General features: G+C 43.2%; 1 protein-coding gene across 3 annotated transcripts; it reads left to right on the forward strand.

Annotated features, from left to right (window-relative positions):
- Positions 1–1,998: 1,998 nt before the first annotated feature.
- On the forward strand, positions 1,999–16,454 carry cttn (cortactin). 3 transcript variants are annotated; one of them, XM_079997841.1, is made up of 16 exons: positions 1,999–2,128; positions 3,491–3,617; positions 3,748–3,821; positions 4,334–4,463; positions 7,265–7,375; positions 7,694–7,748; positions 8,821–8,931; positions 9,863–9,973; positions 10,699–10,809; positions 12,136–12,246; positions 13,022–13,077; positions 13,178–13,247; positions 13,351–13,667; positions 13,970–14,090; positions 14,219–14,287; positions 14,783–16,454. In XM_079997841.1, the coding sequence occupies exons 2-16, from the start codon at positions 3,534–3,536 to the stop codon at positions 14,917–14,919; spliced, it is 1,668 nt and encodes a 555-aa protein (XP_079853967.1). In that variant the 5' UTR covers positions 1,999–2,128; positions 3,491–3,533; the 3' UTR covers positions 14,920–16,454. The 3 variants fall into 3 exon arrangements, with proteins under 3 accessions (XP_079853967.1, XP_079853966.1, XP_079853968.1); XM_079997840.1 differs by having other exon boundaries at positions 2,021–2,128; positions 3,506–3,617; XM_079997842.1 differs by lacking the exon at positions 12,136–12,246 and having other exon boundaries at positions 2,021–2,128; positions 3,506–3,617.
- The last annotated feature ends 929 nt before the right edge of the window (positions 16,455–17,383 follow it).

Raw genomic sequence — 17,383 nt, forward strand, 5'->3', positions numbered from 1 at the left:
TTTTTTTTCCATATCTGCGATACCAAAATAAAACTCTTGAATAAAAGAAAAGCCATATAACGGTAGCAACATAAAAAGAAAAAAAGAACGAAAGAAAGAGAGCTTCTTTCGGATGCAAGTGAAAAAACTGAATTCCAGGTTCTCCTCGCCGAGCTTGCATGTGGAAAGCCTCCCCCCCCCCCTCTCTCTCCTCACCTCTGGAGATCACAGCGGAAGGCTCCGTCGTGCGGGAAGTACCTCAGACGCACGGGCGAGCTGGAAGCGCGCGGCCTCCCTTTGTTGGACCAACTTCACTGCGGCCTCAGTCGATCCCCCGCGATGACTAGAACCCCCTCAGAGCGGTGCGATCCACCCACAGACTTTTTTTTGTTTTGTTTTGTTTATTTTAAAGGAAAAACACTTTTTACAAAGACTTCATATCAAGCCTTATTGTTACTTAACTCCTTAATGTCCTGTTATTTATTATTACTCATCATTCACTTTGTGCGTGTGTGTGTGTGTGTGTGTGTGTGTGCGTGTGCGTGTTTTGTCACAGGTTCATTTTTAGACGCAAAGCCACGGTTTTGTTCCACTCGAGTGTGGCGACGCAGTGAGTCTGTTTTTGACTTGCCTGCACTCAAAACACAGGTTCCACCATTGATTATTGTTTTTTTCTTTTTATTTCTTTTTTTTTCCTTTTATTTTTTTTTTATTATTACGACCTGGAACCGAAGACTCACTCTTCGCACATCTAACTGCATAGATTAATGTTATCTTTTTGTCTGTTCCTGTGATTTTAGCCATTTATGCACAATGCAAATCATATTGCTGTTATTTTTAGTGGTTTTTTTTGTTTTTTTTTCCTTTCCTCATTGAAACCTCTCCTTGTAACAATGCTGTACAGTCGGAATACTTATGAACTATTTTTATCACAGTATTATTTATTGCTTACTTCAATAAAATACTGAAACTTATTTTCCACTGCCAATAAAAAGACCAAGTGTTTCTGTTGCCACGCATCTCCTGCCTTTGCTGTAACACTTGTGAGGATATCGTATTGATACTGTCGTGGTCCCCGTCCTGAATGCTTGATCTGTAAAATAGATGACTGCTATTCACATTAAACCATCCCGCCATTGTTTTCTCATCAACAACAACAACACACACACATTTCAGTGAACAGCAACTCACAGAGCATCAGCAAAACTACGTATTTTGTAGTATTGCTTTGACATCTTTACAATGTTTTAATATTTTCCCCTTTGCTGGAATCAAAACAGGATGAACCACCGATCAAAAGTCACCCCAAAAAACAATTCTGGGTGATCAACCTTTTCAGTGGGAGAACCACACCCCTTCGTCAAATATCCATAGTATACGAAATATCAATGTATTCAACACTAAAAAAAACAGTAATTATGAACAACTAATGTTACACGCGAACATAGGAATAGGCATAATGCAACATTTTAAGTTTTCGTTTTATATGAGAAATAATTCAATCAGAACGAATCACTTGGCGTGAGAGAAATTAAAGACTGAGGCAATCATGCTGCGTTCTCCTTAAGTGGAAACCGGGAAAATGTAACTTTAATTTCGGGGTCAATCGATGTTTTCTTTTTTTAACACTTCTAACTTCGCTTTAAAATAATCGGATGCTTTTAGCCCCTGTGTATATGCTTGTAGAAAACACGAGCTTGCTTAAAAAAAAAAAAAAAAAAAGACACACACACACACACAACATCTGGCTTTCCCGTGCGGAGGCGTTACCGGCACCCGAATGACCGAATTCCAAGTTTCAATGGAACGCAGCAACACTGATTTTATACTTCACTTGTTGTTAGATATATGATATTTATTTAAAATTATACTATATTATAAAAAAAAAAAATACATGTACGTGATGACATGAGAAAATTCGGTTTGCACTTCGACCGTCTCTCTCGTTAAGTGATTAAAATAAAACCAAAAAAAACTTCCCCCTTCCTACGCGACGTCACTCCAAGCAGGAAGCGGGAGAGCCGGAAGTGGAGCCAAGCCGTGCCCGTAGGAACCGACGCCACTTTTCCCCGTCGAGTTCTGCGGCGTCGAGGAGGGATTTTCCTTACGAGTTTTCCGCGCTGATTCCGGCCTCATTCTGCGTCCCTCGGTGAGTGTGCGCCTCGGTTTTTTTTCCACGGCAAACGCGGTTGCCCCTCTAGCCCCTCGTCGCGCTGTGGCGTTCACGCTTTGTCAATGGGTCCTGATTCCAGTCAACCCACCTAGCTTAAGTGGAGCAGGAAATACCACACACACACACACTCACAATGTTCACTACTAAAACACACGGATGCAATAAAAGCTCATTAGATGTCAGCACAGCACAATTAGAAACGCGTTTTGGAAGATGCGGACGTCGTACAATGCTCCGGTGATAAACCATTGAAATGGGAAGGCAGCTAGGTGGGGCAGCTTTGGTGTCTTCACACGGTGGCGCGGCTGCCTTATAATGAAGTCGAATTCACTTTGCTTCGGTACAGTAGGGGACGGCGTGACGGGCTGGGCGTTTTGATATATTATTACTACCCCTTATGTCGATTTCATTGTTGATACGACTTAATTGCATTGTGTCTTCAAGTATCTGCTCTTTAAGAATGCATTTACTTTTTCTGATTTTTATGTATGCGTGTGTGTGTGTGTGTGCATTTGTTTTTTTTCCTCTTTAAAATGGCAAAAATAGCACAACACAATTTTCCTGATTGCGATACATTGGACAAACATTTTTTTCCCCTACAATAAATGCAATTCCCCACAAGAATGTAATCACACATGGACCAGATTTTCGATCCGGGCGACGGCGTGCACGACGTCCGTGTTCCAGTCTTACCTTAAAGACACGTTTACACCTTGCACAACGCGGAAATGATCTTTCCAGCAGACCTTGAGCATAGGATAAGGTTTATCGCTTTTGTAAATAGAGAACTGGCCTTTTAATTTTTATTTTTGAATCCCCCGTTGCCCTGTTGTTGTACCGAATTACTGCCACCTCGGCGGCGTTGGATGGGATCACCAATCCGGAGTGGGTGTGGCTGTGTTGTTGAGGATAAAGTCGGACTTGCCGGCACTTGCCTTACCACCCTGTGTTTAGACATTCCCTTGTCCCAAAATGAATGAAGCCACGTATCCTGCATCCTGCAATTGCACACAGATGTTGATTGTGCTGAGTCAGGAATCCGTCTAGTACACAGAGGTCCTGTTCTAGAAAGTCTCAAACGCTGGAGGTTGTCCAAAATCAGCCAACTAACCAGAGATGACAGTGCATTCTGGTTTCAGAGAACTGCTCCGAGGCAACTTGTTCAGCACTATTTTCAAACTGAACAAACATTGGGAGTTTCAAAGTGTATTACTCAGCTGTTGCCATTATGGGGGCATTCACCCTGAACCAGGAAATGAGCACTGAGAAAAGTCATTAAGTGGAATTGAAGTTGAATCATATTGGACAGTCATTTACTGACTGTTTTCAATCTGATAGTTTTCTGGGCGACAGTGTGTGGTTTATTATAGCATCGCTCACGATGTGGAAAGCAGCTGCGGGACAGTCCGTCAAGGTGGCTGTAGATGAAGGAGGAGACGACTGGGAGACGGACCCTGACTTTGAGGTAGATGAGTTGACCGCCTCATCCTTTCACTAATTATCCCACACACATACCGCTCTCTTGCTGCAACGGCAGCCATTTTCTTTCTGTGTTAGCCGAAACTGGTCTCACTTTTTTAATGGTGATTTTCCAGAATGATGTGACGGAGAAGGAGCAGCGCTGGGGGGCCAAGACGGTGGCTGGTTCCGGACATCAGGAGCACATAAAGTACGGATATGAGGATTGGCTGAAAAATGTGTTTACAATGTGAAGTGTTGCTTTCTGCATATCCATGATGATGACAAATTAAAAATCTATACAACCTTCTGCAGTCCTTAAAATAGCCAATTCTGAAGTTATTTTTATGTAAACTTTGTACAATACTGCCTATTCAAAGCATTTGCTATGATTTAGCTTCCAATGAAAGCAGATGTTATGATCAATGTGATTCTGCATGACTGTCAGCTTGACAATAGTTTCAGTAACCTAACTTATCATTTCACATATATAGAAACTTACCTTTTCATGTGCTTTGTTGTGAAATGGTTCCCTACTACTGACACATTTGCTGTCATTCACTTCCACACAAAAGTAGTATCTCATAAACAGTATTGATTGCTGCCATCATTTTAATTACTGGTGCAGTAGACCAACTGAAATAGTACAAGATATTTGGTCAAAATTTGCCATATTTCCCCCAAATACCGACGATGTCTCTTGACTTCTCTTGCCTTGGCTAGTATCCACAAGCTGCGTGAGAACGTATCGACAGAACACATCTCCTTGAAGCAGAAGGAGCTAAGCAACATGCCCAAGGCTTCGCATGGATACGGGGGCAAATTTGGAGTGCAGCAAGATCGCATGGACAAGGTAAATAGGTTTTAATACTTGGTATTCTAAAGCTTTGTTTCTGTACAATTGACATGACAGTTCAAGTGTCCTGTGATGACACATTGTCATTTAGTGTTTGCTAAATAATGTAATCTAATGTAAATCTTGCCACACGATGAAAATCGGCACGCTGCAGATGCTTTTGACATTATATACAACCTGTTGATCCCCGAAAATTCCCTGCTGTGTATAAATGGGGTCAAGATGTATTTTGTTTGAATTATTAATTCTTTGATGCTGGTGTAATGAGGCTTGATTCACAGCCTTGGACAACAATGACGTGACAGCATCACAGCAAACTCTTGATTGTACTGCTCAAATGAATAGTTTGTCTGTAGAATAATGATAATGGGTTCGGACACTAGATAAGTTATTATGGTTTGATATTCATGCAAGTCATTTATTTGGTGTGTTCCCACAAAAAGAATGGTCAGTTCAGTATGAATGTGGTGAAACAGTGGCGTGTCCAGTTACAGATATATATTGGGCTTGTAGCTCACTAGGGTTTGGGGATATGTCCAAACAACTGGCGATTGCCAATATATGTGTGTTTTGCGAACCATTCTGCCTGATCGGGCTCTGTGCTCACTGATCGGTAGCACAGAAGAGCTTCTGTAGAAAAAAATGCTGAAAAAGTTAATGCTGGCTATGATAGAAAGGTGTCAGAACACACAGTGCATCACAGCTTGCTGTGTATGGAGTTGCGTAGCTGCAGATCGGTCAGAGTGCCCATGCTGACAGCCAAAAGCGCCTACAATGGGCACATAAGCATCAGAACTGGACCTTGGAGCAATGGAAGAAGGTGGCCTGGTCTGATGAATCACGGTTTCTTCTACATCATGTGGATGGGTGGGGTTAGAGTCCGATCGAGCATCTGTGGGATGTGTTGGAACAACAAGCCTGATCCATGGGGGCCCCACCTCACAACCTACAGGACTTAAAGGATCTGCTGCTAACGTCTTGGTGCCAGATACCACACGACACCTTCAGAGGTCTTGTGGAGTCCATGCCTCCACGGGTCAGAGCTGTTTTGGTGGCAAGAGGGGTACCTACACAGTTTTAGTGTTAATTAAGTGGTGGTTTTAATGTTATGGCTGATTGGTGTATGTCCTAATGCTTTCCGTATCCTCTATTCCTCTGTGCTTGTTGCTCTGAGGCATTATCTCTCTGTGTGCGTTCGGGTTTGCCACAGAGGAATCTACCGACTGGGGCAAAATGAAACGTGTCTGATCTCATTACATTTGCTTTTTCATGCCCTTAGTATTCAGTAATCTATGTCTATCTGGAATACAGTAGGACCCAGTTTGCTCCGAAAGCCACTTATCTCAACTTGCTGGTCAATTGAAACAGCTTTTTTTTTTAGCAGGCCAGTGACTGCTGCAAGACACAAAACAATATGTCCTCTTTCAAATGCGCATTCAAAACCTTTTTGCTCGCCTTAATCTCCCTGGCAGGATTCTTATGTATATGGGTTACAATGTAAGAGACAGTTACTGTTGCAACTCAGATGATGATGGTCAGATGTTTCTTCTGACAGATTTCAATTTATTGATTTCATGTTTATCCACCGTACTGCTTGGAAAGAACTGTCAGGTATTCTGGTTTCTTTGTGAAACATTTAAACCCTTAATGGCACTGTTCAAGATAAAGGTGGTGCACACAGGCTACAATCGCATATTCTACAAGTTCCATGCGTTTGTTTCTAGTGTTGTTTAAATTAACGACCTGAAATTGATTTGGGAACAATTTTGGTAGTGTTCGGACTCAGTGTAATTTATTGACCGTACCTGTATTTCCTCAATTAGTGACCAGGGCTTTTATTTACCTTATACTAAAATAGAGTTGCATTATTTTTTATTTAAGAGACACAGGAATGGCTGGGAGGCGCAGTGGACCAGAGATCCAAGGCGGAACCTCCCTTGGTTTAAAATATCCTTGTCATACAAGTAGAAACTAAAAAACATTAGATCTAAAATAAAAACACAGTAAAACCAGCACAGGAACCGCATGGGATGCGCGGTCTGCTCGGAGCGTGGCGCAGCGCTGGAGGAGAAAATACACACAGACACACACACAGATCAGATTCAGTTTTGTTTACGGTCAGATTCGTTTTTTTATTTTGAGTACCGGTTTAAATTGGAGGAGATACAGTACATATATAACTTGCTTCGATTGTTGCGGCTCCGGCGGGAAAAAAAACAAGCTTGTTGACCAGGGGAAAGGAAGAGGTTGAATGACCCGTAAAGGAAGGTTGAAGTCCGTCCCCTGCCATGACGCAACGGCATTTGGACCAATCACTACAATGGGAGCTCTCAGAACGAGAGAAAGACCAAAGGAAAAGTTGGCCTCTGTGGCTTGCGCAGAGAACACCGCAAGAACCCAGATCACAGAACCCAGAAGGTGTCTTTTTGGTCCAAAACTTCTACTTCTTTTTAAGTGTACCTCCACCTTCAGTGTGGGGTGTGATTGTGTGAACAAGGTGAGCCAGTAGTGGACATTTCACACTCGACACACTCTTCTCTGCCAGCTCTCTCCACCCACTGTGCGCTCACAGAAGCGTGAATGTGACGGCCGGGTGCTGTCGTCGCCTCACGCTGGGGCACTTGTGCGCAGCTGTGATGAGTCAGGTGTCAGCGGTCCTTCCACTTGCCGTGCTGTCCTTGTGTTGCGGAATGTGAATATCTCCTTTAACCTCCCTTCACCCGTGCTCTCGTGTGCAGGTTTTTGTCTGATAGATCTTTTAAATTCCTCTCCTCTTGCTGCTCCTGTGCCCCTGACAGTCTGCCGTGGGTCACGAGTACCAGAGCAAGCTGTCCAAGCACTGCTCCCAGACTGACACCTCGAAAGGCTTTGGAGGGAAGTTTGGCGTGCAGGCTGACCGCGTCGACCAGGTAAGTTTTGCTCCAGTCTTGATTTTAAACATTGTTTTTTGATCGTTGTTTTTTTTTTTGTTGTTGTTTTTTTCCCCCTAATGATCTGAAAGAGAGATTAATCACCATCATAGTGAAATTATATAAGCTTGGGCCGCCTCTTTGGCCAATGGTGGAGTTTGAAGCCCCAGTGGGACATTTTTATATAACAGTCGATAAATCAGATACATGCAGTTCACCGTGGATCTAAAGGGGTAATGCATTGTGGTCCAACAAATGACTGCTGACTGTATATCGTCTTTGTATTACATATTTGCCATCATTTAATGTCATTTCCAGTCTGCCGTTGGGTTCGAGTACACCGGGAAGACAGAAAAACACGCGTCGCAGAAAGGTATATGTTCTTCTTTTAAGATTATTTTATGCCACCTCAATTATTTAATGTTAATTCATGTGGGTTTTTTTTTGTTTTTTTTTTCTCTCACGTGTAAGTCCCAAGAAGTGCCTCGCTCATTGAAGTTGACCGTACCCTGTAGCTTGCAAAATGCCTAGATTGACCATTTCTAAGGAGCATTTATTTTTTTTTTTTTAATGTTTTGTGAGGAAAGACAAACTAATCCCGCTTTCACACATGCACTGCAACCCTGAAATTATCCGGACATTACCCGGAGGAGCTCTATGTGTGAACTAATGAATCATTTGGACTGGACATTACCCGGAATTTACCCAGCCAGCACGCTAGTACAAAGTCTGCGTAATGTCTGATTGAGCGGTATGTGTAAACGGAGCAGGTGATGATGTCCGGAGAATTCACAGCAAGGGAGTGGGCGTGTCGCATGTTGATGACGTCTCTATTATGCACAGTTATTTACCTTTGTGTGGACATTTTGTGCACAGAGCGTACATAGCTGCTGCGTACTCCTTTCTGCTTTCCTTTATATTCCTTTCCACTCTTTTGTTTATATGACGTCCAAATACATGGACTACCAACGCCAAAAAAGATAATTCAGTAGCCTCGTCCTCCGGGGGCAAAAAATGAATTACCTGCTATGCTGCTTGACCTCTGCTCTGCCACACTGCCCACCAAAGATCATTCAGAGGAAGGCGTTTATTATTATTATTTTTTAACCTTTAATCTAGACCTTTGTGTTTCTATTGTCCTCGGTAAGGAAGATGTTGATGCAGTGCCACTCCGCACCACCCTCCCAGCTTCCGCTGTCTTATCAGCTACACCCCCCCGCCTCTCTTTTATCTAGCATGCCCAATTCCCACTCAGTCCAAATTTTTTTTCATAATTTTACATTTTAATTCATTTCTATAGCAGATCTTTTAATTGTGAGATGCCCCCTTAGTTCAGTACTGGTTCTGACAAGTATTCTGCTCAATTTTGAATTGGGCTCCTCTGTGACCCAGCAGACCCACTCCAACCTGACCTCTGACCCTTGACCCCCTGCTCTGCTGTGTAGACTACTCCACTGGGTTTGGAGGCAGATATGGCGTGCAGGCGGATCGCGTGGACCAGAGTGCGATGGGCTTCGATTACCAGGGAAAAACTGAGAAACATGATTCCCAGAAAGGTTTGTGGGGCGTCGTACGTCCAACCTGGAGCGTACACACACACACACACACACACACACACACACACACAAACACACACACACACACACACACACACACACACACACACACACACCATAAGCAGTAATAACTTGTCCTGCTCTCTTTCACTTCATTCTTTAGCCTTTGCTGTTTGGACTTTTTTCTAATATATATTTAATTTAGACATCCTTGGCCTCTGAATGTCATGCTTATTGCTTTTGATATGGATTGGCGCTATTCTTGGTACCACCTCATTCTCGATTTAGGGCTGGACCGAAATTAAAGTGGCGTTAGATATTGGTCTGATGCAAGGCTAAAATAAGTGATCAGAACTGGTGAATATCCTAAATACAGCAATCGGTAAACCAATAGTGATATCAAACCTGTCAGATATTGAACACATTTGATTTTATGATTTTTTTAAATTATTATTATTACTATTGTTGTTATTATTATTATAAATATTATGTCAGTCATTATATTCTATAAAAGTAAAGCACTGTTTAGTAAAAGTGATGTATGACTACTCAGTGTTGGCTGGTACTCAAATTGTAGCATTCAGAATTTCCCCGTTAACCTCGACTGTTCACATGGATGTTGGAAAATTAACTGGTGTGTGATGTCAATGGAAAAATCTGAGGTTAACCAGATGTTTTTCGTGCAACCCACTTCATTTGAGGTGGCACGATCACTTTGGAAAAGTACACTTTTATTGTATTGTACATGGTTCTTTGTATTTTATAGGCAGAACTTTATATTTAAGCCTATTGATATTCCTCAGTAAAAGAGGAACGTGGCTACATGGGGATCCCTCTCAGCTGGTCTGAATTAAAAATCTCTTTGCCACAGACTAGACCCTAACAACATCATCTTTGTGTTTGTTTCCCCCCCTCTTCTGGCTACTACCAGATTATGCCAAGGGCTTTGGTGGCAAGTTTGGAGTAGAGACGGACAAGGTGGACAAGAGCGCGGTGGGATTTGAGTACCAGGGCAAAACGGAGAGACACGAGTCCCAAAAAGGTTGGTGCTGTTGTCGTTCTACACACAGCGCATGACTCAATCATGGACTGCATTCAGATACAGAGTCACATAGGGAAATGACTTTCACTTCACTATTCTGCTTCCCTTTTCTATTGTAATAATGTTAATAAGGGACAAAGTGGACACGGCTGACATAAATTCATCACTCTGTTTCGGCTGTGTCAAATTTGTTGCTTAACCTCCTTGTTGGTTAATGGAAAGTTAGAAATTTAGCGTGTTTTCACAGTCCCCGCTCAGTCGCCGCAGGGCAGTTGTTGGGGATTGGCTTTCTTTCTCCTTTTTTTTTTTTTTTTTTCCCCTTTACATTTTTTTGTTATTTGTGACCTAGAGCCGCTAAAAGTACTGCATGGTTTGTTCCGATTTGAACCAGTAGATGATGTGCCAAGTCTGAGGATTTATGTTTTCACTACCCAAGTGTTTAACAGATCACTGTTTAGAATAGCGTTAGCAGGAAGACCAGAGCACCCTTCACTCACTCAATCACCCTCTTTAAATGTCTTTTTTCAACTAATTTTACCTCTTCATTTGTGGACGTCACAGTAAAGAACATAATCCCTTTTAGAACAACCTTGACTTTTTTGGTTTTAATGGTGTGTGTGTGTGTGTGTGTGTGTGTGTGTGTGTGTGTGTGTGTGTGTGTGTGTGTGTGTGTGTGTGTGTGTGTGTGTGTGTGTGTGTGTGTGTGTGTGTGTGTGTGCGTGCAGATTATGTGAAGGGGTTCGGGGGCAAGTTTGGCGTGCAAACTGACAGGCAGGACAAATCGGCCATGGGATGGGACCACCAGGAAAAACTGCAGCTGCACGAGTCACAGAAAGGTAACCTGAGGAATGCAGGGATTCCTTGGCTTCCTGAGGGCGTCGCTATCTTTTCTTTTCTTATCCTAAATGGTTTCTATCTTCCTAACCTTACAAGAGAGTCCTCACAATGCTAGGAATGAAACACTCTATTTTCTTTATTCTTTTATATGCTGGGGCTCCACAGACAAAGTTTTAAGTTTTGAGTTGTTTTATCTTCTCAATCTTAATAATATTCATGAAGCAAAATGCATTTAATAAGAATAAATATTTTACTTTAACTTAATATCACTTTTGGTTCATCAGTCTAGACTGAGACATTGATTCCTCAATGAATCATTTTCAGTTATTATTTCCCTCATAATTGGTGTTTAACTACTCCAAGCAAGGCTCAGTTTCACCAAAAACCCGTTATTTTTGCGCAGTCTCGCTGGCAAAATTGTTTTCCTAGAAAACCACAGTTTCCTCATCAGCGCCGCGCTATGGTTCTCTGTTCTCCCTTGATGCGGTCGGACTGAGGTTTGGTTGTGGTCTCTCAAACTTGACGACTTCCTCAATATGCACAAAACGAGTGAGAGTGTGAGAGTGTGAGAGTGTGAGAGTGTGAGAGTGTGTGTGTGTGTGTGTGTGTGTACACCTGCAGCAGGTTGTGTTTTCTCTCTCCTGCCTGTTTTGGGACCATAATGTTTTCTTTCACACACCAAACATGTCCGTGTCCCTTCTGAGCAGATGTGTTGCCGAGCTCCCGGGACTTGTTGTGTATATCTGTCTGTCTGTGTTTGTTAAACTGTCTCTGTGTAAACTGTTTCCTCTGCTGCTGCTTTGCAGCCGTGGGGCGTGTTTGATTTAGGGTTTTTGACAGTCCATGTTTCAGCTTAGGCTTTATTAAAAGCTGCAGCGCTGAAGCTTTTTTTTTTTTTCTTCCCCATGACAAATCAGTATTTCAGATGTTGTTTATCATGCCCTTTAAAAAAAATAATAATAATCAGAAGCTTCAACTTCCAATTAAATATAGGCTATCGAGGGAGGTTTTGGACCTTCATCAGGCAAATGCTAATATGCACATTTTAATTGCACGTTGAGTTTTTTCTTTCTATTTTCTTTGCTTTTATTTTTTTTATGTATATATTTGTAGGCTTTCAGTTCTTAGGTTGGAATAATCTGAATAATCTGTTTTTACAGCAAAATTTAAAGAATTGGGAATGCCATTGTATTTTGGAAACTGTCTTAACATAATTTTCTTTACTCAGTTTTTGAGAGTGTGTGTGTGTGTGTGTGTGTGTGTGTGTGTGTGTGTGTGTGTGTGTGTGTGTGTGTTTGTGTGTGTGTCTATATGCTGTGTTTCAGACTATAAGCGTGGGTTTGGAGGGCAGTATGGGGTGCAGGCGGAGAGGAAGGATCAGTGTGCTCTGGGTTATGAGCACAAGGAGAGCCTGGCCCAGCACGAGTCCCAGAAAGGCACTGAACCCCCCAACCCCCCCCCCCCCCCCCCCCCCCACAACCACTTTACTCTCACCCGGACTCACGTCACCCCCTCTGCCCATGCTACCCGCCCCCCAGCCTGACACCACCCTCTCCCTCCTAAGAGCTGTTGCCTCCCAAATATGGTTCTGATGAGAGGCAGTATCGTGAGCTTCAAAACGTGTCCCTCGCTGTTCCCGGCTCTGCTGCGATGCTTTTTGTTTGCTTTCCCCTTTACTTTTTGTCTTGCTGGCTGCCACCCCACAGCCGCGCAGAAGCGGCGCTCATGTCGTTGCAAACGCACAGACCTGGCTGACCCCCAGCACCGCGTTCGAGCCAAGATGGCTGCCTAGTCTGGCTTGAAGTCAGGTCTCCTCTTCTGTCGGTCCGCCAGCGTTTATGATTTTATTTTATTTTATTTTATGCATGATCTCTGCCCGTCTCTCGGTTCTCCAGTGGTTGTTGTTGTCGTCTCTTCCAGCCGCAGCCTTAATCTGCACATCCTCTTCAGAGTCCTGAGTCTGTGCTCCAAGTCTTCCATTCCACTGAATTGGGGCAAAAAAAAAAAAAAAAAGATTTTGTCGCCAAATCCATCCAGTCACGTCTTGTGTCACCAAACATTGTCACTTCAGTCATTTGGTGAACAGCACGGGCGGCGTTCGGGTTCTCTACTGCTGCAAGAGTCAGATGAAGGCTGCGGCTCAGACACGAGGGCGATTTTTGACCTACAGAATAACAACTCACATTTTCTTGCTTCTCATTTTGTTTCCAGATTATTCCCAAGGATTTGGTGGCAAATTTGGTGTCCAGCAGGACAGGATGGACAAGGTAAGGTGTTTGTTTGTGTGTGCTTGAATGTGTATATGCGGGCCAGAATTCACACACACACACACAAACACACTATCTCTCTCTCTCTGGTGTTTTGCAGAGCGCAGGGACCTTTGAGGACATAGCGAAGCCCAGCTCCGCCTACCAGAAAACCAAGCCTGTGGAAGCTGGTGGGTCATCTGTGTGAATGTGTAAATAAGTATATATGTTTGCTCTTAAAGCGCTTGCTGAACTATTTCAGGTTTGAAATGTGCTGTCAAACATCTCCTGCAGCTGCCAACAGCACAGGGAGCATCAAGGCGCGCTTCGAGGGCATCGCCAAGCAGAAGGAAGAGGAGGATAGGAAGAAGGCGGAGGAGGAGCGGGCGCGTCGGCAGGCCAGGGAGCGGCAGGAGCAGGAGGAGGAGTCGGCTAAGGCCCCTGCCCCCGCACCTGCACCCACCCTTACACCTACACCTGCACCTGCACCCGCCCCCGCCCCTGCACCTGCACCCGCCCCCGCCCCTGCACCTGCACCCGCCCCTGTCCGAGCACCCAGCCCCAGCCCGACACCCAGTCCCACCCCAGCATATGACGAACCCAGCACCCAGGTGAGCCAGCTGTCTTTCCCCATCCATCTCAAATGTTTAATGTTTGATTTTTGTCTCTATTCACTAAATCTAAATAATCAAAATCGAAATAAATCTGCTTTAGGCAAAAAAAATACACTTTTTTTTTTTTTTTTTTTTTTTTTTTGCCTAAAGCATCCGATGGTATGTGCTTTTAATTAAACCGGGGGTGTTACTTTGTGTCATTACTTGGACGGGGGCACAATATTCCAAAGTTCCTCTATTGAGATGTTCAGCACTTTGAAGTTGAGCCTGATGATGTCTCCCCCTGGTGGCCGTGGCAGAACACTGCAGAGTACGAGGAGCCGCTCCGCGGCGCTGCGGCTGAGGAGAGAGAGCAGCAGAACCAGAACCAGAACGAGCCCGAGGAGGATCTGTACCAGAACCCTCAGGAGGAGGCGGAAGGTAGCGGACTTCTTTTTATTATTATTATTAATATTAACAAACATTTAGAGGCAATATAATGCAACTAAAAGGAAGATAATTTTTTTAATTCATGCTGTAATTGAACACTTTGGACGGCTCTGTTGCAGACGGACAGCAGTACGACTATGGCGAGGACCTCGGCGTGACGGCGGTGGCGCTCTATGACTACCAAGCAAGTGAGTGGAGAGCAGGGTGACGCCGCCTTCACGGTGGAGGATCATTTAGAATTTAATAAAATCAGTTTGAAGAAACAACAAACACACGCTAAGGAGATGTAGACTGTCAGGGTTCTAAGCGGGTGCTTGGAGTGCTTTCAATTTGTCCTCAGAAATGTAAGTACTGGGAATACCTTAAATAGTCCCTTTTGTGCTTGAAGTGCTTGAAACATCCTTGGAAAGAAGGATCACCATTGAAAACCTGTGATGTTCCCCTGGGTTTTTTTTATTCAAGTCGTAACGTAATAAGGTGTCTTTTATAATAACACTTTACATTGTTTACGGTTGGAGTGTCTCCATTGAGGTGAGTGTCGGAACGACTTTGACGCTGGGGTTTGTTTAAAACGGTGTAAATCAAACGTAATCGCTGAGCGGTTCCGGGGCAAAAATAAAAAAAAATAAATAAAAAAAAATAAAAAAAATAAAAAATTCTTTCCTGTCGTCTCCCCGTTGCAGCCGGCGATGACGAGATCTCCTTCGACCCCGACGACATCATCACCAACATCGAGATGATCGACGAGGGCTGGTGGCGGGGCGTGTGCCGCGGCGCCTACGGCCTCTTCCCGGCCAATTACGTGGAGGTTCGGCAGTGATGTCACCAGAGGGAGGAAGCGTTGTACCATACCACCAAAACTTCACCACCCCCACCCCTCTCTGAACTTCATCTCGGTGCTTGGACACTGTGCTACATCCTTAGGCATCTCTGCTTTCCTGTCTTTAGTTTTTCTTCATTTTACGTCCTGCTCCTTCTTCCACCGCTCGCATCCATTTCCAGCCGTTCAGTCCTCAGCGTAGCGATAGCCAGAGAGGACGAGTCGTCTTTTACCGTCGCTTCGCTTTCAGCTTCTAATCATATCCCTTCTCAATGCAGCGACGAATCCGGGACTCGCCAAAGATGGGAGCGGAGCTAGGAATGTGTTTTCAAAAGGGGCTCGTGCTCACAACTTGCTTGTCTGGGTGATTAGCGGCGCGCTTTGAAGTGAGAGAATCAAGGTTGAAATCGAGTTGTTTTTTTTTTTTTTTTTTTTTTTTTTTTTTTTTTTTTGCAGTAGCAGTGTTGTTTTCCTGAATCTTCCTTGGGGGTGGAAACTAGAGCAACCTGATCGTGGACCAAAAGCCTCCAGCGCATTTTCTCTCTCGGTCGAGCTGCTTTCAACTTCGCTGTGTGGCGCAGAAGTGAAATATATATTTTTAATTTTAACCGAGCTTGATGATTTGTTTGTTCCTTATTTGAAAGGAAAACTAATTGCGATCACGGTTCATCGTAGCTTCACCTACTATGTATCGATTGATCTTGTTTTTCTGGTGACTACCGTCGGTCTTGTGGTTGAGAGGGGTGAATAAATCGTTGGGCAAAGGGATCTTTCTTCTCCCTCTGGTTAAGTCGTTATGGATGAAATCTGGTATCTGATAAAAATCCAGCGCTCGTGCTGTCGTCAACATCCCACTGAGCACTTTGAGACCATGCGTTAAACAATGTACAGAAAGAATCCTGATTTTATGACACTCTTCGAAATGAGAGATGAGGAAAAAAAATAATTTTTTTTTGTCTGTCAGTATGTGTTGGATGTGTTCAGGACTTGGGTTTTGTCTGTCTCACTGCCTGTTCGCCAAGTTGGTGTGTGTGTGTGTGTGTGTGTGTGTGTGTGTGTGTGTGTGTGTGTGTGTGTGTGTGTGTGTGTGTGTGTGTGTGTGTGTGTGTGTGTGTGTGTGTGTGTGTGTGTGTGTGTGTGTGTGTGTGTGCGCTGAGAGGTTTTCTGCAAAAGAAAGGCCTGGACAATGCATCCGGCTCTGAACAGATTTATTGTGGGGAAGGGAAAATATGAATAAACCAATTATAGGATTTTTATTATTTTTTTTTTTAAGTATGAAGTATATGACTCTTATCTCAAGCTCTTTCTGTGCTTCTCTTATGCAGTAGTGTAGCTCAAACAGGTGCGTGTTGGGGATTCCAAATTTTTGGGGCTTGGGAGTGGTTTATTTTTTACTTTTAAAGTGACCTTTTCGATTTTTTTTTTTTTTTTTTTTTTTAGCAGTTTCTGTTTGCCTGAGTCACATCATTACCTGCTTGTACTTTTTTTTTTTTTTTTTTAAGTAAAGTTTCAATAAACAGACTAAATGGATGGTACATTTGACTGGTGGCTTTGTTGTGATTCATGTTTGGCACTTAAAACGGTTTCAAGGGAAACGTGAAAAAAATCCATGTATATAATACTAAGGTTACATTCATGTTTTGACATAGTTAAAAGGGTGTGTGTGTGTGTGTGTGTGTGTGGTTAAAAAAAAAAATATATGGGGATTCTCTTCCAAATGAGATCAGACACTGTAAGGAGGGGGCCGTGTACCACACTAGTGCAATGTTATATTTATTTCTTACAGTGAAGTTTGGTTGCCATACAATACGTCTTGAGGATTGGAGGGGGCGGGGTGCAGTTACGGGAACTTCTCTCGTTTTCGTTTTGTTAATTAGTCGTCTCTAAGATGGTTTTAGTAGCACAAAATTACAGCAACATAGAAAACATGAACACAATAGTCTTTTGCACAAAATTACCGGGGGAAAAAAAAAGATCCTAGCTTCTATGAAGACTTAAAATAATAAATCTATCAACGGAAGGGTATTAACAAAAAGAGAGGAGAGAAAAAAAAAAGAACCCAAAAGTTTTGACGATGAGAATGTGGGAACGGAGCGTAATAGGGTGGAGGAGGGAAAGTGCACGGTGATCGTCTGTATAGCTTCCTACTACGACTAAACTAAGTTTTCCATAGAGAAATTAAATTAGCAATCCGCTGTCCTCAACAGGGACCCTACTCATTTTTTTTTTTTGGTGGCTTTATATTTATATATATAAATAGGTTTAGCATCGCTTTCTACCAACATGGCCCGTAAATATAGTTTTTTACATTTACACCAAGTCAGATCTAACTGGTTTCTACACATGTGGGGGGGGGGGGGGTCAATTCTCATTCAGTGGTTGGCCGAAACATCTTAAATCTAAAGAATACGAGTGTTTCTTGTCAAGACTTTGTTTAAGAAAAAAATAACACTGACGGGTGGTC

The sequence above is a fragment of the Zeus faber genome (assembly GCF_960531495.2).
Source record: "Zeus faber genome assembly, chromosome: 3".
Lineage (NCBI taxonomy): Eukaryota > Metazoa > Chordata > Actinopteri > Zeiformes > Zeidae > Zeus > Zeus faber.

Coding starts and splice junctions, on each gene's coding strand:
- cttn (XM_079997841.1), top strand. CDS start 3,534: ATGTGGAAAGCAGCTGCGGGACAGTCCGTCAAGGTGGCTGTAGATGAA. Junction 7,749..8,820: donor AAAACACGCGTCGCAGAAAG/GTATATGTTCTT, acceptor TCTGCTGTGTAG/ACTACTCCACTGGGTTTGGA. Junction 14,091..14,218: donor CCCTCAGGAGGAGGCGGAAG/GTAGCGGACTTC, acceptor GCTCTGTTGCAG/ACGGACAGCAGTACGACTAT.